Genomic DNA, 22,396 nt, shown 5'->3' on the forward strand with positions numbered 1-22,396 from the left:
GCATCTTTTGTAAATCAGTAGTGATTCTAAATTTTAAAATCAAATTTCCCACGTTTTAAGTGCTGTATAAATATAAATAGAAACAGAGAGTAAGTGTGACTTGAACTGAACTAGATCTGAAAGCTTGTTAAAATAACAGCGACAGCCTCACTATAGTGTGCTAATCAGACTTCTACACTAGTTAGGCACTGTACAGACAAGGTACGGACTATTGTAGGGTAGCAGGTAGTTACTAACTACACGATCAAATGGCATGACAACTTGTTTATCTCAATATCTCGTTACGTACTGAAGAAGGTTATTTGACCCCCGCTAAATAACCACTTTCTGACCTACTAGCTACCTACATACTGCTCATGTAATGTGTGATAACTTCTATTTCAGATTGGGTCTGTATTTTTTAACATTATGGTCCAGTGTTTTAATACTGAAATATTACCCACGGATGAATACTAGTAGCCCTTATATAGCCTATAACATATCGACCAGGTTTCAATAGACTGACTGTTATAGAATTGAATTGTTTTGAACTTCCATCACCACCTGTGCCAGGACTAACAGACTTTATCTCCTTATCCCTGAACATATGAACAACATAATATCTCAAGAGAAGGTTTGCAAGTATAAACAGTTTCTTTGAGCTATTAAATGTGTTTAAAAAAGCTAGATTGTACTATATATAGTACAATCTAGCTTTTTTAAAAACATTAATATATTAACGTTAACGCACGCACGTTTCACATGCGTTTTTACATAAGCAGCAATATTTAAAAGTAGCAACGTTCAACAACACACACAACATCAACAACACTCTCCAGTTAAATTATTGCTCTTCAATTTAAAGCTTGAGCAGGGTTGGAGGAGCGGGATAATCCAATGCTTGTTTGTGTTCAGCTGAATGAGCTCTTCTAAATTGGCCATCATGACAACTGCACGACAAGTGCACTAGAAAGTTCAGTTACATGAAGTTTAATCTTCATTATACTCATGTAATCTTTATTATATCATAATGGATTAAGTATTACTTGTAACTTGGAAAATGTAAAGTATTGAGCAGTGTGCCGTCAAATGGATTTAGTTATGAAGGTTACTATTCTCGCGGGAGGAGAGATTAGAGAACCTTATTTTCCTATTAGTTAAGGTGACAAACCGGGTACATACTTACAAGGAATATGCCACCCTTTCATAATGGTTTGTGTTTGGCAACAATAAAGATCTCTGTCCCAAAGCTTTGTCTCCTGCCTAGATAATAGTAGCCCATTTTAACTAAATCTACAAATCTACGAATTGCAAACGTTGCTTTGTGTGAGAGTAAGACATGAAGTTAACTGTGGAGATATTTGTATCGGTCAGCAGCAAGCCCAGTCTTGCTCATTATCCCTGCTTAGCTGTGAGCTGTTCAGTTAATGTCAGTGTCAAATAAGTAGGAAAACACAAATCACTTGCGAGCGTATCAAACCTACAAGCGGAACTGTTGAACTGGTGAACTGTTGAACTGTTGAACTGGTGAACTGTTGAACTGCAGTTATAGTTAAATCAAGTTCGAGTGGACCTACTAATCCTTGAGCACTTTCGTAGCACATCACACGAAGTTACAAAGGGGAAACAAAGTCTGTAATTTGTTATTTGCTAAATAAAGTTTGTAATTTGTTATTTGCTAAATAAAGTTTGTAATTTGTTATTTGCTAAATAAAGTTTGTAATTTGTTATTTTCTAAATAAAGTTTGTAATTTGTTATGTTCTAAATAAATGTTGTTATATGCTTATATTACTTATTTCTACTAATCTCGGTGAATGTAAAGATAAACATTATACCTGATATAATGCTAGCAAATTGAATGTGAGGATAATAGCATCACTAATAAATATAACAAACAAGCCACTGCTGAAAACAGTAAGCCACTGCTGAAAACAGTAAGCTACCAAGTACCGTTCCTTAGTGGGGGTCCTACACAACATACAACAAGCTTTAATAAAGGACCATCATAACGGAAGTGCAGTGAGGGGGCCTGAATCGCTCTGATTGGTTGGTTTGTGTCACGTGACAGGAATACAGCCCTCTGATTGGTTAGTGAGAGGAATTACAGGGGGCTGCTTTACTCAGTGATTATAGGGTATTGTACCAGCTCTCTTACTAATGTATACATAAGAGGCCCTGCGTGGTTCCAATTACGGTACTTTTCTCTTCTCAGTTGAGTGTTTACATGCACGTGCAATGTGCATTTCAGTCTAACATGTGCACGTGCAATTTGTTGTTTTACGTGCACATTAACCATCTTCTCTTACATCATCAGATACATAATCAACTAATTACTCAACAAATTCCCCTATATAGTTTAGATTTACAAATCACAATACTATAATACAGAGACAATGTCATATCATGCAGCATCCTAATACAATCTCTTAGATAACCGAGTAACTGTTCGTTAGTGGAAATTGCTTAAATGATACAAATATTTTATAATATGTTATAAGAGCTTAACAAACTGTATATATAGCTGTCGTAAGTTGGTTTAAGTCTGACCCCTGTAAGTCTGACCTCTGTAAGTCTGACCTCTGGAAGTCTGACCTCTGTTAGTCTGACCCCTGTAAGTTTGACCTCTGTAAGTCTGACCCCTGTTAGTCTGACCCCTGTAAGTCTGACCTCTGTAAGTTTGACCTCTGTAAGTCTGACCTCTGTTAGTCTGACCTCTGTTAGTCTGACCTCTGTAAGTCTGACCCCTGTTAGTCTGACCCCTGTTAGTCTGACCTCTGTTGGTCTGACCCCTGTTAGTCTGACCCCTGTTAGTCTGACCTCTGTTAGTCTGACCTCTGTTAGTCTGACCCCTGTTAGTCTGACCCCTGTTAGTCTGACCTCTGTTAGTCTGACCTCTGTAGTCTGACCCCTGTTAGTCTGACCCCTGTTAGTCTGACCCCTGTTAGTCTGACCTCTGTTAGTCTGACCTCTGTAGTCTGTAAGTATGACCTCTGTAAGTCTGACCTCTGTAAGTCTGTACTATTATTATATGTGTACGTGTGTTGTCTGTGGGCACCCTATCAACACCAGTTTTTCAGTTCTATAGCACAGTTAAGTGTGAAACTTTCGGAAGTCTGTTCTACTTTATTTGATATGAGTTGTAACCCAAACTGTAAAATATTTGATTGTTGTTTTGGCCTCAAATTTTAATTTCTTTTTGAAACTTGTAATTCAAAACTTGTACTATAATAACTTATAATTTGTTTGGTAATTTGTAATTATTTTTGTTGGAATCTAGAAGCTAGACAAGTTCTACACTCTACAGCCAACAAAAACCTAAATTTCACAACTTCCATCGTTCTTCTCATATACCTCCCTATTTCCCTATACAAATTCTAAGTAAGAAAATGTTAAAAATTCAAGCATTCTTCATGCTTCCTTAGCCCACTGTTAAAAGTATGTATCATCTGACCTCTAGTACCGGGTTATTCCGCCCCTTAACGTGTTTGTCCCTGGTTATTTCTACCGTTCATCTTATATTGCCGGGTAATTTCACCCCTTTATTTTCTGGACCAGGCTTATTTCACATTGTTAAAAATGTATATACAGAACACAAGCTTATCAGGACAACACTGAACATGATAAGCGGTGTTCATCATCTCCTTTTAGACGAGGGAAGTCATATCAGTTCCTAATATTACAATATCTTAAACCTTTTTACTAATTATTTACTAATGATATAATCAGTTTAAACAACTGTGGCCTATATTTAACGTATGCAGCCTCCTGAGCTTTTGCAGCCTATGCTTGGCCACGTACGTTACTTTAGTACCGGTTTATTTCACCTCATACCTGGTTATTTCACCCTTATTATTCGTCTCGTACCTTTTAATTCACCACTTTTTTTGTCTATTAACAGATCATTTCACGCCTAAATCTGCTTGTACGGGTTATTTTATCCTTAAATTTGCTAGTACCAGGTCATTTCACCCCTTAATCTGCTAGTACCAGGTCATTTCACCCCTAAATCTGCTAGTACCAGGTCATTTCACCCCTTAATCTTCTAGTATCAGGTCATATCACCCCATAATCTGCGAGTACCAGGTCATTTCACCCCATAATCTGCTAGTACCAGGTCATTTCACCCCTTAATCTTCTAGTACCCGGTCATTTCACCCCATAATCTGCTAGTACCCGGTCATTTCGCCCCTTAATCTGCTAGTACCAGGTCATTTCACCCCTTAATCTTTATACGAGGAGGGTCATTTAATCCCTTTATCCTTTGACCTCTAGTACCGGGTTATTCCGCCCCCTAATGTTCTTGTCCCTAGCTATTTCTCCCTCTAATTGTATATTGCCGTGTTATTTCACCCCTTTATCTTCTAGGCCAGGCTTATTTCACCCCTTTATCTTCTAGGCCAGGGTTATTTCACTCCTAAATCGTATCTCTGCTAGTCACATTCCTAATTGGGTTATTTAGGACACACTTCACTTTGGTCGAGAGTTTCACTCAAGTGCGTGTGTTTAAAAATACTAACCGTTTACATTGCTGGTGCGGTGGAAATTGACCTGTCCATTGGTCTCAACCAGTCCACGTGACCCATGTTTGGCCTGCTATTGGTCATACGCCTCCGCTCCGGTCTTCTTATTCCTACACGGATTTGCTAATAAAGTAAATTAATCTGCCCACGTGCGGTGCGCGTGGGTTGATGCCTGCTTTAGCGGGCTGTGTCACGTGTCCAGCTGTTTTGTTCTCACTGGTCGGGTAGAGCACGTGACGCTAGCTGATTGGTGGGAATGTGCACGTGGCATGCAATCAGCTTGCAATGCTATTCTCATCATCCTATATACATTTACACTCGAGCTGCCTGTCTACCTGTTCTAACACGTTGTGTCGTGCCAGTGTCTTTGCTCCCAACACCTTTCCCTCTGTCAACCCCAGTAGTCCCACATTCCCGCCAGGAGAAGGCGGGGTTAGCCACAGGGCCCTCTCTCTCCTTATCACGTGGGGTTAGCCACAGGGCCCTCTCTCTCCTGCACAGGGCCCTCTCTCTCCTTGGCCTTATCACAGGGCCCTCTCTCTCCTTATCACGTGCTTTGTAGATCGTAGTGGCACTGCGAGTGTGGAAACAACATAGAACAACACTGTTCTTAATCTTATTTTGGAGTCTCACCTTAATCTCTAGTACCAGTCATTCACCAGGAGAAAGGCTCCTATACCAGGTCTTCCTCCCCCTTAATCGAGATCAGGGTAATGAGCCCCTTCCAGCTCCCTCCAGTCATCATCAAGGGGCAGTTGCACCCTATCTCTAGTCCAGTCTTTCCCCCCTTAACTTCTGGAGTGAGACGGGGTCATTCATCCCCCATAATCTGCATCATATCCAGGGTCATTGCCTTAAGCTGCCAGTACCCAGTCTCCCCTCCTCACTTATAGAGGGAAGGGTCCATTTAATCCCTTTATCCTTACCTCTAGTACAGGGTAGTTCGCCGGTAATGTTTGTCCTACTAGTTTCTCCCTCTATTATATGCGTGTTAGTTCACCCGTGATTGTAGGGCCAGTCTTATTTCACCCCTTCACTTCTAGCCAGGTAGTAGTCTAAATCGGTCTCTCTCCAGCATTCCTATCGGTTATTTAGGACAGTTCATTGGGAGGGGGTTCACTCCAGTCCCCTCCTCATCTATCAGAGGGGAGGGAGGGCTCAATTACCATACCCTTTACATCTGGTGCGTGGAATGGAGGGCCAAGTTGGTCTCCAGTCTCCAGTTCCCCCCATCGTTCGGCGCTATGGTAGTACGGCCTCCGCTCCGTCTTCCTATTCCTACACGGATTGCTAATAAAGTAAGAAGGCTGCGACGGGGGCTGCCTGTCAGATGCCTGCTTCTAGCAGGTGAGTAGGGTCAGCTGGTTGTTCTACTGTCTAAGCCGTACCTGCTGATTGGGGGAGTGGCGAGGGCTCATCTCAGTTCCCATCTCTATTCGGGATAGGGGATGGCCTATACATTTCATCACTGCCCTGTCACTGTCAGAGAGTGGTGTGAGTGTCTTTGCTCCATCCCATTTCCCTCTTCAACCCCATATCACATTGCAGGAGGAAGGCGGGGTTAGCCACAGGCCCTCCCTCTCCTATCAGTGTTAGCAAGGGAGGCCCGTTGCACAGGGCCTCTCTGGTATGAATTTCATCTTCGATGTGCTCTTGGAGATGTTCCGGAGTCTAATTTACATAATACCTCCATCATATCAGAGGGAGGAGGGGAGAGGGGCTCCACTCTCCGCCCATATTGGGGTTCTCCCTGATACTTCACACTTGTTGTTATTGCTGAGCCAGGCTCTAAAGGAATGCGCTAAAGCTGCTGCTACCAGATTGCTGACAACACCAATCATCAAGTGTGATCCGCTGTTGAAGTAGACTCGCTGTTAAAGTAGGTTTATTTTTGGTTTTTTAAGCTGGTGTATGAGTTCATTTTCATTTTATAATGTGAGGTTGTTAAGTAACAGGTATTATGCTTAATTTCTGTGTTATATTCCCTTCTGGATATTGGTTATTCTTTGGGAATAATTTTTTAACGTCAAAAAATTACGGTTAGGTGCTTAAGGCCCCTTGTGGTGATTAAGGTTTTAACTACTTGAGGTAATTCGAGGTACATTAGTAACCCCTCACACTTCTTAGTAACCCCTCACACTTCTTAGTAACCCCTCACACTTCTTAGTAACCTGGTACTTCTTAGTAATCTGGTACACTTCTTAGTAACCTGGTACACTTTATAGTAACCTCTCACACTTCTTACTTCTTAGTAACCCCTCACACTTCTTAGTAACCTGGTACACTTTATAGTAACCCCTCACACTTCTTAGTAACCTGGTACACTTCTTAGTAACCCCTCACACTTCTTAGTAACCTGGTACTTCTTAGTAACCTGGTACTTCTTAGTAACCCCTCACACTTCTTAGTAACCTGGTACACTTCTTAGTAACCCCTCACACTTCTTAGTAACCTGCTACACTTCTTAGTAACCTGGTACACTTCTTAGTAACCCCTCACACTTCTTAGTAACCTGGTACACTTCTTAGTAACCTGGTACACTTCTTAACAACCCCTCACACTTCTTAGTAATCTGGTACACTTTATAGTAACCTGGCACTTCTTAGCAACCTGGCACATTCCTAAGTAACCTGGCACATTCCTTAGTAACCTGGCACATTCCTTAGTAACATGGCTTACTTCTTGTTTGTTTGTTTGTTTATAGAACCCATCCCCAATCTCATATTGGAAAATGACTAAACTCAATTCTGAGTGTGAATACGGTTTGTACCTGCAAGTGTGTTCATTAAGCATTTAGAGTTCTGTAAAACTGTAGTTACAATAATTGTGCTAGAGTATTTTTAATATTTACGATCGATATCAGATCTCTATCCCTATACGCTGGGAAAATGTAACTCTCCAACTTTCTGCACAATGTACTGGAATGTTTGAAAAAAGTGATATAGAAATAAAATCAACGGTAACGTTAATTCCCTGGTTTCTTAAGTCAGCTTTAAAGTCGGAAAATCAAAGTATGTAACGTCGATACCAAACCGATTATTGAGCGATGATACCTAAGTAGTTGATTCCTGGGTTGCAGAGTCCTCCTGATTCCTCAGTCTTTGAATGTGGTTTGTGTTCTTGTTCAGTTCTGTCCATATTTCCTCGTGTTATGTTCAAAGTTTTTAAGTGTCATGTTGTCCTGAAATTATTTGTTAGTGCTAACATTGTATTGTATTGTATCAGATGCCACTTGGCTCACTTCTTAGTAACCTACTTCTTACTCGCACACAGCTGGAGATGTTATCTCTACTTATCTACTCAATTTTAATTATCAGGCAATTAAAATCTATAATTGATTGTGTGGTTTCAATGGAAACCCGACCATAATTGGTTGTGTAATTCAATCCCACATCATGTGAAATGAGTCCGTTAATTTGATTTATGATTTATAATTACTCCTTCATATAAATGTGTAAGATGTCGTGATACCATATCGGTAATAATAAATATTGACCGCCAGTTCCCGTCACTGGGCTAACTGCTGCGGTCACATTTTCTGTTCTGATTTCATTCACTGTGTCAAAATTCTGCTGATTCCGTTGGAAATTTGTATATTTAGTCCCGTTCCTCGTTTCGTTGGAAATTTGTATATTTAGTCCCGTTCCTCGATTCGTATCGTTTGCTTTTTATGGGCCATGTTATCGTCTTTACTTATCAAGGTACACTCTAAGATCAGGATTTTGATAAGCGAGATATAAACTGCAATTGTGTCTGATTTTAGAAAACTACCACTTTTCATAATTTACACGTCATCTAGTTGAGGATGTTAGAGAATAGAGCGAATGGCCGAATACCAAACAAAGTTAGTGTGATTTAATTAATTTTATGTAAAGAGAATATTTTAACACTTGAACAGCAATGAGGCACAGCAAGCTGGAGTGATGTGGCTCTGAAGCCCCTTTTTAGATACTTGCAAGAATCACCTCACTCGTTTGAGTTTAATAGTGTTAAATAGTATTAAATGGTGTTAAATAGTGTTAAATGGTGTTAAAATTGTTTGGCTGCCGGCTTAAGTCAAACAACCAATAATAAGAACTTATTCGAGAAATTTCGAATGTTGATTTTTTCGCTTTTTTATTTAAAAGTTGATGACGAAATCGATGTAAATGTCCATAACATTCCACATGGATGAATAAATTAGAAGTTTACAACGAAACGTGCTGCCACTAGTTGATTGTAACTTTGATTGTAATTGTTAGGATTTCTTTAACTTATTACCGCTACGATTGATGACAGTTGTCTGATTGGTTTATTTAGTTTTGCCGCCCTTCCAAGGGATTCCCCATACATTACGTACGTTATCTAAAGGAGAGAGAAATGGCTGAAGTATGGCTTCCTTTATACGTGAAAAATAATTTGCTAGATTTATTAGTCACGATTAAAACGAAGTTTGTGATTTATCGAAGTGTAGCACGATGCTTATCCTAATTTATATCTTTACTTATCATCATCATAGCCAGTAACACGCCTTAAGCTTCATATCGGTAATGTGTAATGATATAAAGAATATTCTATTACCACCTGTGGCTAAAGTGAGAGATCGAAACTATTCAGTCGAATTCAAGATCTATCGAGATGAAAAACATACCTCACTTTTTGTTTCAAAAAAATGTTGTAAAAATGTTGAACTCAGATTTAGTGAACTATTCGTCTCATGACACGCTTCCAGCCGGGCCACCGGGCCCACCTTGTAATGTGGCTCCTTGAAAAGCAGTCCGGTGTGTAAAGAGTGATCCAAAACTCTGGCTGCGATTCACTTTTTGAATAATTCGAAAGTGATGAAATATGATTCATTTCTGTCAAATGGTGGATTCCGAATAAGATATATTTCACCGTTTCACAACTATTCAGAAAGCAAATCTCGGCCGGATCACTTACTATGTTATTTACCTTACTACTACTACTTAACTGCCGTATAGATTTTTTTTCTTTGTGTGTCACAATGGCCATTCAAAGTGTTTATAATATAGACTATAGTTCTTAACTCTCTGTAACCAGCTCATACAGATTAACACATTCAAGTTATATAGTTTCGTTACTTGACTTGAAGTACATTTTTATAGTTTATACAAATTTAAATTCCCTACAGAAAATATTAGGTTGTGATATTCTGCGCACCTGCTTGAGTTTTTGCAACCCCCAAGCGGTCCACTTAGCTGAAGATCTGGGAAGCAAAAACTGCGATTGAAGGTAAAACAAGGAGCAGTTCGAGAAATGTGCTCTTATGTCAACCTCCTCCATCATTTACTTACCCAGGCATGAGTGTTCGAATTAAAACTTCAGCTGTTGTTTTATTTTCAGATATTTTAGACCTAACAATGGGTGTGACCCTCGCTGGAAGCTAAAATATACCTGCCTGACAGTTAAAAAACACTGCTTTGGAGCTAAAATATTGTTGATTTGCAGCTAATATATTCTTGACTGAATTCTAAAATATGCCTGATTTGCAGTAAAAATATTCCTGGTTGGCAGCTAAAATATCCCCGATTTGGATTTAAAATATCCCTGATTTGCAGCTAATATATCCCTGACTGCCATCGGTCCGGGGCTGATTACTGGACGCCACCATAACATTCGAAGAGGCAAGCTTGTACAAGATTGCGAGCCGGAAGCCGGCCTGTTAATGCTGCCTTTATAAAGCCATGCCACGTGATTGTTAAGGTCACATGACCAGCCCACATGCGCTAAATCCTTCCTTTTCCTTCTCCCGTATTCGCGTGCACGTGCTCTCAGTGCTGAATTACATGATAGCGCGAGTCACGTGGTCCCTTGCTGCACGTGCACGGATCGCGCGGCGTTGACTGGTTGGTAACTCTCACGTGACCTCGCTAGATTGCTCTCTCGCTCTCTCGTATATATGCATCATTATACATCGCACTTTGTCTTCAATCACATTCTGTTTTTCACCTAATTTTCCTTCTTCGACACCACTTCCATTTCCCATTTCCTCCCCCTCTCGTCTCCATTCTCCCCCTTCTCCTCCTTCTCTTGTCTCTCAGTATTCATTATTTTCATTCTCCTCTGCCCTCTCCTGCCTTCCCTTATCTTGCTCCTGCTCCCCTCCTACTCTTCTTCCCTTCTCTATTCTTACTCCTTCCCCTCCTACTCCCCCTACTCCCCCTCCTACCCTTTCCCTCCTTCCCCTCCTACTCATCCCACCCCCCTCCTACCCTTTCCCTCCTTCCCATCCTACTCCTCCCACTCCCCCTACTACCCTTTCCCTCCTTCCCCTCCTACTCCTCCCACTCCCCCCTCCTACACTTTCCCTCCTACTTCTCCTCCTCCCTTTTCCCTCCTACCCCTCCTCTTCATCTCCTCCCCCTCCTCCATCCCCTCCTCCCTTTCCCCTCCCACTCCCCCCCCCCCACTCCTCCTCCCTCCTCCTTTCCCCTCACTCTTGGCTCCTAACCACAAATAGTTGTGTAGACCTATAACCTGCAGTAGTTAACGTTAAGATCACTACAAAGGAGGGCTGCTCTGTAGGAACATACCTCACTAACTAGCAGCATTATATACCTGCTGCTGTATATTGTACTCTGCTGTAAGATAGTGTACACGCTTACAACAGTGGCCCAGCTGTATTAGCTCTACTCAGGAGTATTGTGCGTGTGTGTGTTTTGTAGCTCTCATTTAGTTGGCACTTTTCTCTTCGCTTTTACAAATGTGTGCATTGTTTCGTACTGTAGTTGTATGCGTCGCATTTTCGCTTTTCATTATAAATTAGTATTGTATATTTATATATAGATATTATATTATATACAGTTATAACTGTCACATTTTGAGACCTGAACTGAAGTGGATCTTGCGAGGATTTACGTGATTAGCCGCATGCTGTCTGTTATACTAGTAACTACATTACCATGGTAACTGTTTACACTCAACTCTTACACTGTCACTACACACTACATTTTCTTCACTCTACACACACTACACATTACACGCTACACGTTACATTCTACACAATACATAGAAAACAGAAAACAAACCACAAACTATACACACATTACACTCTACACACTCCTCCTCCTCCTCATCCTGATCCTCCTCCTCCTCCTCCTCCTCCTCCTCCTCCTCCTCCTCTTCCTCTTCCTCTTCCTCTTCCTCTTCCTCCTCCTCCTCCTCCTCTGTGAGTTATATGTAGTTGAACTCAGCTGATCTTTTCTCACTTCAACACAAGAATGATTTAATCTATCTCTCTGTTCTAGACTCTGATTTGCGCTTCATGATCTGACTATTTTCTAGTGATCTGACTCTTGAAAAGTGTGTGGTTTATGTTTCCTGTCTGATATAAGCTTTCTCTTCTTTCAATCACGTGTTGTTCACTAAGTTTGGTTTCAAACTACGTTTTATAAACTTGAACTTTCGCTACTTAAAAAGTTAAAATGGAATAAATATTTATATTTTATATTATTAATAGATACTTTACTGTACGTGTGTTTTCCTTAATACTAACTTGTATTATATAAAGATAGATAACAAACAGCGTGCTATACGCCCTGTCTAAAAGTGTCTATATATCTTCAGGAATCTGTTAGATTTTTGTGCTTCCTTTGAAGTGTTCCTTCTGCTCTATTGTCTTGACAACGCCTGCTCTATTGTCATGACAACGCCTGCCTGTAACGCCTGTTAACCACTTAGGAGTTTTCAGTGGTGTTTTGACGCCTTGTAAACCCACGACACTAAGACGACACCGAGCACACTACGCATACAACTACTAGTTGTATATGTTATAGTAGTCATATAGTAGAATGTTTTATAGTAGTAGGAGTTGTACTAGACGGGTATTTTCCTGCTTCGTTCCTGTTTTTAGTAAAAACAAGTGTTTTTAGTAAAAACAAGTGTTTTGGTGTTATGTCTCACTCTGGTGTCATTGTATTAGTTTAAATTATATCACTATTTTGTGCATCAGGAGCTGATGACACAGTATGACGTCACATGTTTGCACATTCTTTGTTCACTGTTGTCGAGCTGCTGCGTCATCTGGTTCTCTGAGTAGATTAATTGCAACAATACAAGTCTATTACGTTTGTGTAAGTGTAAAAGAATGGGGATATTTTAACCTGGTTCAGCCCAAACCCTGACTGCAGGATTGGCTGTAATTTACATGTATGGCTGTGTCGGGCTGCCTTATGAAGAGCAAAAATAGAACAAACCTTTAAATTATCATCCTTTTTGGACAGTATCCAGAACTTGTACACTTCACTAATTTTCTTAATAAATTATTAAAGTTTAATTAAACATATTAACTGATTCAAATATACCACAAAGAGCGTTTGTCGGTGGAATTTAACGTAAATTTATAAGGGATAACACTAACACGGTATCGAATGAATGGAATTAAACAATAATGAATAGGAGGCCTATTGTATATTTACTGTATTATATTTACTGTATATTTACCGTATACAGTTGCCGTACCTGCTCGCCTAATGTTCGTGTTTTATGACAAAGGAGTAATTATCACTAAGATCAACGGTAGTCTTGCGGAGTAGCGGTAGTCTTGCGGAGTAGCGGTAGTCTTGCGGAGTAACGGTAGTCTTGCGGAGTAGCGGTAGTCTTGCGGAGTAGCGGTAGTCTTGCGGAGTAACGGTAGTCTTGCGGAGTAACGGTAGTCTTGCGGAGTAACGGTAGTCTTGCGGAGTAACGGTAGTCTTGCGGAGTAGCGGTAGTCTTGCGGAGTAGCGGTAGTCTTGCGGTGTAGCGGTAGTCTTGCGGAGTAGCGGTAGTCTTGCAGAGTAATGGTAGTCATTTACCTCCGTCAAATTGTCTCCACGTTTTTTCTGTTTTTGTTTGGTCCATGGTTTCAGATATGCTTAACTCAATTAAGTGTTAAATAAATAGATTCCTTGCTGATCAAGAAACTAGCTCGTTCCTCGCCATATGTGACTCGCCCAGTAACTTTGAATATTTAATGAAGGAATTTAAACTTTTGACATCAATTATTCAGTGTCGAAAATATCGAGAACGCTCACAAATGATTCACACATTCTTGAAATTTGATATCCACCATCCATCATGCCTATTTTCATGATTTCGGAAATGTCGAGAATTTACTGACAAAGGGATGTCCGACGTGTCTCGAAATTTTAAAATTCATCCCAGCCGATCCCAGAATTGTCTTCCTTTGTTCCTCTTTTTCTTTTAAACTTCAACTCTTAAACTCTCAATTTTCAAACCGACGACGAGATCTTTTCCTATACTTCTGCTTGTTAAATTTTCCAACCTCAATATTTAAATTATATAACTCATCCTGCTACCTGCTGTTCATCTTCCCGCCCGATCCACTAGTTCATTTCCCTTCACCAATACTATTAAACATTGATTGATATGATTTGATTAAACAAGCCATGGATATTGGTTGCAAAGCGGCGGCTCACTTAGCTCGCTATTTACACGTGATGCCCATATATGGTAATGTCTGTGGGATAACATATTTTTAAAATATTTTCCGCATTGCTCCCGCTTGCTCTTGCTTTTAGACACCGTTTGAGTGATCTTTTAGACACAGTTTGAGCGATGACACACCAGTAGACCAATCAATCCATTAAAACTTGGTGTGAATTGCAGCTCTTTAAACTATAAGTTTAGTAGTGTGTGTGTGTGTTGTGTGTGTGTGTGTGTGTGTGTGTGTGTGTGTGTGTGTGTGTGTGTGTGTGTGTGTGTGTGTGTGTGTGTGTGTGTGTGTGTGTGTGTGTGTGTGTGTGTGTGTGTGTGTGTGTGTGTGTGTGTGTGTGTGTTCTCACTGCTTCCTTTCTGCCCAGGTAGCAGTGTGCTCTAACGTGCGTGCGTTCTCTCTTTGCTGCTTGTTGCTCATCTCTCATCATTGCGAACATATGTGTGTACTTTAATTGTTTAACTTGTTCTATTCTTGATGTTTTACTTTAAGTATGTTTCACTGCCCGCGGCAGGTAATGATATCATCACTTGTCAGCCGAGTAGCTTTACTTTCTCCCACTTAGTTTACCTCCTTCTGGTGTGACGTATTGGCACTCCAGTCAAATCAGCTCATTTTAATATATTCTGGATTGTCGGTAGTCTTGCGGAGTAAGATTGATGATTGTCCGATTTGTGCCTGTTTTCAGAGATGGGTGTACGTGCAGCCTGAAAATGAGCCGGGAAGATGCTCGGAAGTGAGAGAGTAGGTGAGGGTAGTTTTTGAGACATTAGTTAAATGTTGAAAAGGTGGTGACAGGCCGTTATAGAACATGCCTCACTCCCGCCTGTATTGTATAGTGCTGTTGAGTGATGGTACCATGGCAACACACTGCTCCGAGCCTCTACTTCAGTTTAACTCACGTCTACTGTCATATCCCACCTCTACACTTGTCTTCTGTTTCTGTACTTGCTGTTTTGAGCTACTTTTCTGCTCTCTACATCCAGTTCTTTTTTTGTCTTTTTTGTGCTGTTTTCGTCATGTTTTCCTGTTTTTTGTTTGTTCTCAGTTATCTGCCTTTTTTACTGTTTGCTTTTTAAATATTGTTTTGATGTTTTATGTTTTCTTATGCTTTATATGTTTTCCTGTTTTGTAGTGGTTCTGTGCTCTGTTTTTGGTTTTATTTCCGCTCTTTCCCTGCTGACACGGCCACACTGAACTGACCCTGAACAAGCCGAATCTGGTGGTGACAGTGTGTTTTGATGGGGAGGCGGTGATGGCATGATGGGGGAGGCGGTGATAGCATGTTAACAGTTGGAGACGCTAAAAACACCCAAATAACACCACCTTTCACCTGGCACTTTACACCTACCACTTGACTACTTGAGTCAGTTCTTTACTTTTACTGTATTAACTATTAAGTCAGGTCATTACTTTTACTGTATTAACTATTAAGTCAGGTCATTACTTTTACTGTATTAACTATTAAGTCAGGTCATTACTTTTACTGCATTAACTATTAAGTCAGGTCATTACTTTTACTGTATTAACTATTAAGTCAGGTTATTACTTTTACTGTATTAACTATTAAGTCATTACTTATAGTGTCAAATTAGGTCATTACTTTTCCGCACTCAATCAGTTGTCGGGGCCCAACATGTATCTTTAAATTTCCTTTATAACACTACTATGGTTCCACCCTTTCCTAGCAAATTTTAGCTCTTTATACTTTTCTCTGTACTCTTCATAGGTTTTCTCCCTACTCTTTACTCCTTATTTTAAACTCTTTGCTCACTACTATTTTATCTTTACTCTGTTCTATCCTCTCTACTCCTCACTTATTATCCTTCACTCTACTATTGCTATTAATAGTCCTCACAATTCCTTACTACCCCTCCTCCTCTCTTTACTCTTCACTCACAATTCCTTACTACCCCTCCTCTCTTTACTCTTCACTCACAATTCCTTACTACCCCTCGGCCTCCTCCTCTCTTCACTCACAATTCCTTACTCTTCACTCACAATTCATTACTATCCCTCCTCCTCTCTTCCTCTCTCCACTCACAATTCCTTACTACCCTCCTCCTCTCTTTACTCTTCACTCACAATTCCTTACTATCCCTCCTCCTCTGTTTACTCTTCACTCACAATTCCTTACTACCCCTCCTCCTCTCTTTACTCACAATTCCTTACTACCCCTCCTCCTCTCTTTACTCTTTACTCACAATTCCTTACTACCCCTCCTCCTCTCTTTACTCTTCACTCACAATTCCTTACTACCCCTCCTCCTCTCTTTACTCTTCACTCACAATTCCTTACTACCCCTCCTCCTCTCTCTACTCTTCACTCACAATTCCTTACTACCTCTCCTCCTCTCTTTACTCTTCACTCACAATTCCTTACTACCCCTCCTTCTCTCTTTACTCTTCACTCACAATTCCTTACTACCCCTCCTCCTCTCTTCCTCTCTCCACTCAAAATTCCTTACTACCCCTCTCTTTACTCTTCACTCACAATTCCTTACTATCCCTCCTCCTCTGTTTACTCTTCACTCACAATTCCTTACTACCCCTCCTCCTCTCTTTACTCACAATTCCTTACTACCCCTCCTCCTCTCTTTACTCTTTACTCACAATTCCTTACTACCCCTCCTCCTCTCTTTACTCTTCACTCACAATTCCTTACTACCCCTCCTCCTCTCTTTACTCTTCACTCACAATTCCTTACTACCCCTCCTCCTCTCTCTACTCTTCACTCACAATTCCTTACTACCCCTCCTCTCTCTACTCTCCACTCACAATTCCTTACTACCCCTCCTCCTCTCTTTACTCTTCACCCACAATTCCTTACTACCCCTCCTCCTCTCTTTACTCTTTACTCACAATTCCTTACTACCCCTCCTCCTCTCTTTACTCTTCACTCACAATTCCTTACTACCCCTCCTCCTCTCTTTACTCTTTACTCACAATTCCTTACTACCCCTCCTCCTCTCTTTACTCTTCACTCACAATTCCTTACTACCCCTCCTCCTCTCTCTACTCTTCACTCACAATTCCTTACTATCCCTCCTCCTCTCTTTACTCTTTACTCACAATTCCTTACTACCCCTCCTCCTCTCTTTAATCTTCACTCATAATTCCTTACTACCCCTCCTCCTCTCTCTACTCTTCACTCACAATTCCTTACTATCCCTCCTCCTCTGTTTACTCTTCACTCACAATTCCTTACTACCCCTCCTCCTCTCTTGAATCTTTACTCAGTAATCTTTGCTCCCTGTTCCGCACATAACGTGACATTGTGACAGGACAGTATCTAATTGCTGTATTTGCTCTCGGCTGCAGTGATATTATACCATATCCGTCTGAGTGTATTATGTGTACTGCCCAGTGTAGTTGTTTAAAGGCTTGTACTTCTCCATTTCGCCGCACTTGTCGCTGGATTGTGTGCGCACGTGTGCAGTGTTACGTGCAATTCTGCACGTGCAATGTTGTGGTAGAATGTTGCACGTGCAAACTGGGCTTTGTAGTGTGATTTGTTAGCTATTTGAATGTTTACCGGTTCTTTCCTTACACATTTAATGCCTAATGGCCATATTATCATACACAGATGGGTTCAATTTAGTATGTGATTTAACTATTTAGTGCGGCCTGATTTTACATAATTACATCATGGCTAGGAATTGTTCTGGAATGCGTTATTTTACAAATAATATCCCATTTATATATAATATATTAACATATTATGGCAAATTAGAATTTGGTTAATTAATTGATTTGATAGTATTAAGCAGCGAATAAATCCAAACATTAGTTTCTGTTCAATTTTAACATCAGTTGTGATTGTGATAAAAGTGGCGTTTGGATCATAAAATATTAACCGTGATTGCTTTCCACTGCACATGAACAAAATAGTTCTAGAATATTCGATTATTTGAAAAAACCTTTATAGTTGGGATATATTTAGATTCCCTCTAAATAATGGTAAATGTAATTTGTTAATTAAAACACAATGTTCAAATTACCAGTTTATTACAGAAATTATCCAATTACTAATCAATTACCTAATTAGCGATGACGAGACACGGCGGGTGAGTGGGTGATGTAGCTATCAGACTGGTGGGAGGATGTTCGACGGTACAGCGTCAGGTAATTATGCACAATTATTAATTATGCATATTTCATTACATAATTCATAATACATAATCTAGTAGGAGTGATTAAAAATGCTTTCTGATTTGAAAACTTTGCATTGAAATTCTTCTGTAATCAATTTGACGTTTAATTTTTGGTGATATAGTACGAAAGTGAATGGTCTTTCGCTTTTTGTAATTAACAGTGCTTTGTTAATTGAAAACGCTGCATAATCAATTTGTGATATAGTACGTAAGTAAATGATTTGTTTTTAGCACAAACGGGTCATACATATCTTGAATTATAAATTATTAAAGAATAACTCGTCCAATATCAATTTGACATTTGATTTTGGATATAGACAACGAACGTGAATGATCTTTCGCTTTTTGTTTTCAACCAAGACTGATCATACATATCTTTAATTATTAATAATAAAAAATAATTTAACGTTTTTGCAGATCAATTCTTCCATAGTCAATTTAACATTTAATTTCGGTAATATAGTATGAAGGTGAATGATCTTTCGCTTTTTGTTTTTAATCAAGACTGGTCATATCTTTAATTATTAATAATAAAAGAACAATTAAACGTTTTAGTGGTAACTCTGTATTATCATTTTCATTAAACATCGTGAACATGCCCCACCTCATACTGTTCGTTTATCTAGTTTTTCAGTAAATTATAGTTCGCTCTTATACCATGCCCGTTGTTAGTGCACGTGTAAAATTAGTTCAACTAAGAGAGCACAGTTCACAATCCTCGACAGATAACAGTTCTGATTACAGCACAGATAACAGCCCATTTTTACCAGAGAAAAGCAGCAAGGAGCCGGGTGATGATATCGAGCAGTTACCCGTCGATAAGATCGCCCTCATCTTACCTGGATTCGTCATCTTAGCAGGTAAATTCTTACCCCTTTTTAAATTAGCAGGTAAATTCTTACCCCTTTTTAAATTTTGATTGGTCATCCTAGCAAAAAGGTAAATACTAAATGATTACCCCTTTTTAGATTTTAGTCGTCATCTTTGTTTGTTTGTCGTTTTAGCTGGTTGATCTTTACCTTTTTTAACGTTTTATTCGTCATCTAAAATGTCTTATTGTCACAGAGGAATTTGTTTCCCTTTGAATCAATCAAACTAGATGAATTGTTGTAAATACTGAGATCAAACTATCAATCTACAGGCTATCGTCAAACATGTTGCAAGGCGTCATCTTCAGTGACATAAGCCCTCAAATTATTTGTTATATAGTAGTGTTGAAAGTATTAAAACTCTGTCTTATTGTCACCCCTTTATAGATTTAGTTAGCAGACTTACTTTGATCTTATTTACATCGTAATAGTTATCTTACTTTTATTTTAAAATCTTACTATATATAAAGCGAGACGATATATATATATATATCTGTGCCATTTTACTGACACCACGGCATCAACTTTAACGCGACTTTCCGCAAAAACCGTAAAAGATATACAACTTGAACTTTTTTGGCTGGGTCAAATGCTTTAATGGCCTTCAAATCAGCATGAAAAAATAAAAAATTGGCCAAGGAATAATGATTTTAGAGCCGAAAATTTGGACCCCCAAGTGGTGTCAAAAACGCCAATTAAATAGGTAATAATTATTTTAGTATTTTGAGTCTTGACACCGTTTAGGGTTATATTATACGGGTTCCTGCTAGTGCAATTAAATTGTACATCAATGTATTACAATTACATTTCGCAAGACCAAAATATCTACAATGAGGCAAACATGATTTATTAAGGCTAGAGAAATATTCATGAAACTAAACACTACCGGCTGCAGCTGGAGTGAGAAAAATGAATTTAAAACATTTGTAAAATCTATTTCGGCTAAACCAAACCACAACGGTTAAACCATAATTACATTGATGCCTATTTGACAAAATTGTGTCTATCTTTTTGTCAAATTTTCCTAGATATTTTTGTTTTTCATGATGTTACGCAAAGGTTTATGATGTACGTAAAGTTACAATTGGCAGCAGATAACTAATTATCGGCACTTCAATTAATTCTCAACTATTTCAGGAACAGTACTGGTAGCACTTGGGTTCGCTTACCGGGAAACCTTCGAATCGGGATACATCGCCGGCTTCTGTCTTCTCTTCTTTGGTATAATTGGATTTTTACACTTAGCCTCGGTGATATTGGAACAGGGCACGTGGCTCAACGAAACAGACGATGATTCCTGAACTCAAGAGATCACATGCTTTTTACACGAGAGATCTCACATGACTAACCCTTGTTGCTATGGTGCGTTATCAAGTCAGGAGATATTTATTAGAGGTGTCAGTGGGCCACGTCAATAGTTTGGGGCAGCAGCTGCACATTATAGCAGCACGTGGTAACGCGCAGCTGCACGTGCATATTATAGCAGCACGTTGTATTGCGCAGCTGCACGTGCGCATTTATAGCAGCACGTGGTAATGCGCAGCTGCACGTGCGCATTATAGCAGCACGTAGTATTGCGCAGCTGCACGTGCACATTATAGCAGCACGTTGTAACGCGCAGTTGCACATGCAGACCATGACAGTTCGTGGGTTCTCTAAAGTTTTTAGTAAATTGCTCCTCAGCAAGCGGAAGTGTCTACCAACTGCTTTAACTACTAGTCAAGTTCTGGGAAATCATACTTCTTATAAGCTCTCTATAAGGGAACATAGCGGACTTTAAGCTTTTAAGGGGTGTTCTGTACTGGGAATACGACCTCGCATCTTAAAACGAACTGTCAGGATGAAAAGTAACTTGCTGGTTTTCTTAAAATCAAGAGTATAAATATGTACAATAAATCTTTTGTATGAGCGGCCAAGCGTTTGACATTTGCACATTATATTTTACCTAGTGTCTACTGTATAACTATTGGTAATCTTCCTTATTGGGCGATGGATTTGTAGTGCCCATGTTACCTACAGACCCAAAACTATTTTATTTTTGTGCAATGTTTATATATAAAAAGGGTACGGAAACGTGTGTTTCACTTTTTAGATTTATTAATTACTGATCAAACGTTAATTTTAGTTGGTATCAAAATTACTAGTTAAGTTTTTCAAATTACAGTTACAATAATATGAGAGCCCGGTTTTAAGCGATTTTTGGCAGGAAAAGTTTTAGTATCACTTATAATCCGAGTAGGATTAAAAACTTTCTTCTGTCAAAAAATAATAATAATTGATAATATCACAAGATTTTGGAACCAAAATGTGCCAATGAGCTTGTAAAAATATTTAAGGTTATTGATTGTCAATCAAGAAAGTCCATGAAAGTTGTCAACTGACAGTGGTAAGGCAATTTGTTGATGTCTTAAAGAACCATTGTCAGCCTCATAAATACGGTTTATTAATTTTTAGTACAGACTAAAGGTCCACTCTTGTACAAGATTGGTCCAATATTTTTACAAATTGGTCCATGCCCGCTGTCTAATACTGTGCATTATTTCTCCAATTATTGTAGAACATGGCTCTTTTACTTTATACTGGAGTGGGCCTCTGTACTGACTCAGAAAGGGTGGTCCTACTGTCCTAGCTACTGTGTAACTCTTTTCCGGAATCATTTCAAAGTTTCAAAAACATAGCAAACAATTATCACCTATGACTCACCAAGATTGATGATTGATCCAATATTATGTAAAATCAAAAATAGGTCAAATCCTAATAAACGGGCGGCACTCAGCTTGTCGGCTGTCATTATGAACAAAAAAGCTTGAGGTCCCCAGCACCCAGGTAAACAAATCTTACGTAATCCGTACAACAATCTAACAAATATAACTGATGGCTGAGCTCTGCATGGCACTGGCAGATCTTACCAGGCGCGCCTTTCCCTAACGGATTTGGGTGATACTCTTTTAAAATATTAGAGTTAGACCATTGGGCATCGACGAGTCCAACTTTACTGGGCCGCGCTCAGCCTGTCATTCCGCCGAATCTCTATTATGAACATAATAGCCTGAGGTCCCCAGGTAAGTCCAACTCGGCGCGCGTCTTCTTGGTAGGTTATATACCTGCTACCTATGCCCAGCGCTCTTCTCAAGCTTCTAGCATAGGCGAGATCATAAGCTAGCAATAGACTAGCAGTAGCAATGAGCCAGGCAACGCTGATCAGATTGTTTCAAATATGCGCACCTATTGATAATGGTTTCTGTCTCCGAATGCCAAAGAAAGCAAGCACACTCCCCAAATTGCACTGATCATTGCACTAGTACCAATACATTCACCTTACCTAGTAACTATGTGCTTTCGCGCCACCGCGGGCGCGCTTGTTTCACAATTCAAGTACCTTTATGCCTGGGGACCCTTGTATCACGTTGTGACCCCCACGGTCGTCCTGACGATACA

The 22,396-nt window shown here is 39.7% G+C and overlaps 4 protein-coding genes across 4 annotated transcripts in view; 1 reads left to right on the plus strand and 3 right to left on the minus strand.

The window, feature by feature from the left end:
• The window catches only part of LOC134818731 (uncharacterized), an 11,479-nt gene extending 5,549 nt beyond the window's left edge, over positions 1 to 5,930 (minus strand). The window contains exons 1-2 of the mRNA XM_063828376.1: positions 5,889 to 5,930; positions 2,491 to 2,998 (exon numbers count right to left, since the gene is read on the minus strand). Of these exons, the coding sequence (XP_063684446.1) occupies positions 2,491 to 2,998; positions 5,889 to 5,930 (550 nt within the window). The remainder of the gene's footprint in view (positions 1 to 2,490; positions 2,999 to 5,888) is intronic.
• The window catches only part of LOC134818308 (dynein regulatory complex protein 8-like), an 88,550-nt gene extending 69,247 nt beyond the window's left edge, over positions 1 to 19,303 (minus strand). The window contains exon 1 of the mRNA XM_063827812.1: positions 19,278 to 19,303. The gene's annotated coding sequence lies outside the window, so the exon portion shown is untranslated. The remainder of the gene's footprint in view (positions 1 to 19,277) is intronic.
• LOC134818305 (radial spoke head protein 6 homolog A-like) overlaps positions 1 to 19,309 on the minus strand; it is a 97,312-nt gene extending 78,003 nt beyond the window's left edge. Inside the window, exon 1 of the mRNA XM_063827806.1 lies at positions 19,277 to 19,309. The gene's annotated coding sequence lies outside the window, so the exon portion shown is untranslated. The remainder of the gene's footprint in view (positions 1 to 19,276) is intronic.
• LOC134818304 (acetyl-coenzyme A synthetase 2-like, mitochondrial) overlaps positions 8,892 to 22,396 on the plus strand; it is a 64,954-nt gene continuing 51,449 nt past the window's right edge. The window contains exon 1 of the mRNA XM_063827805.1: positions 8,892 to 8,901. The gene's annotated coding sequence lies outside the window, so the exon portion shown is untranslated. The remainder of the gene's footprint in view (positions 8,902 to 22,396) is intronic.

Source organism: Bolinopsis microptera, chromosome 7, assembly GCF_026151205.1.
Source record: "Bolinopsis microptera isolate Bmic1 chromosome 7, MBARI_Bmic_1.0, whole genome shotgun sequence".
Lineage (NCBI taxonomy): Eukaryota > Metazoa > Ctenophora > Tentaculata > Lobata > Bolinopsidae > Bolinopsis > Bolinopsis microptera.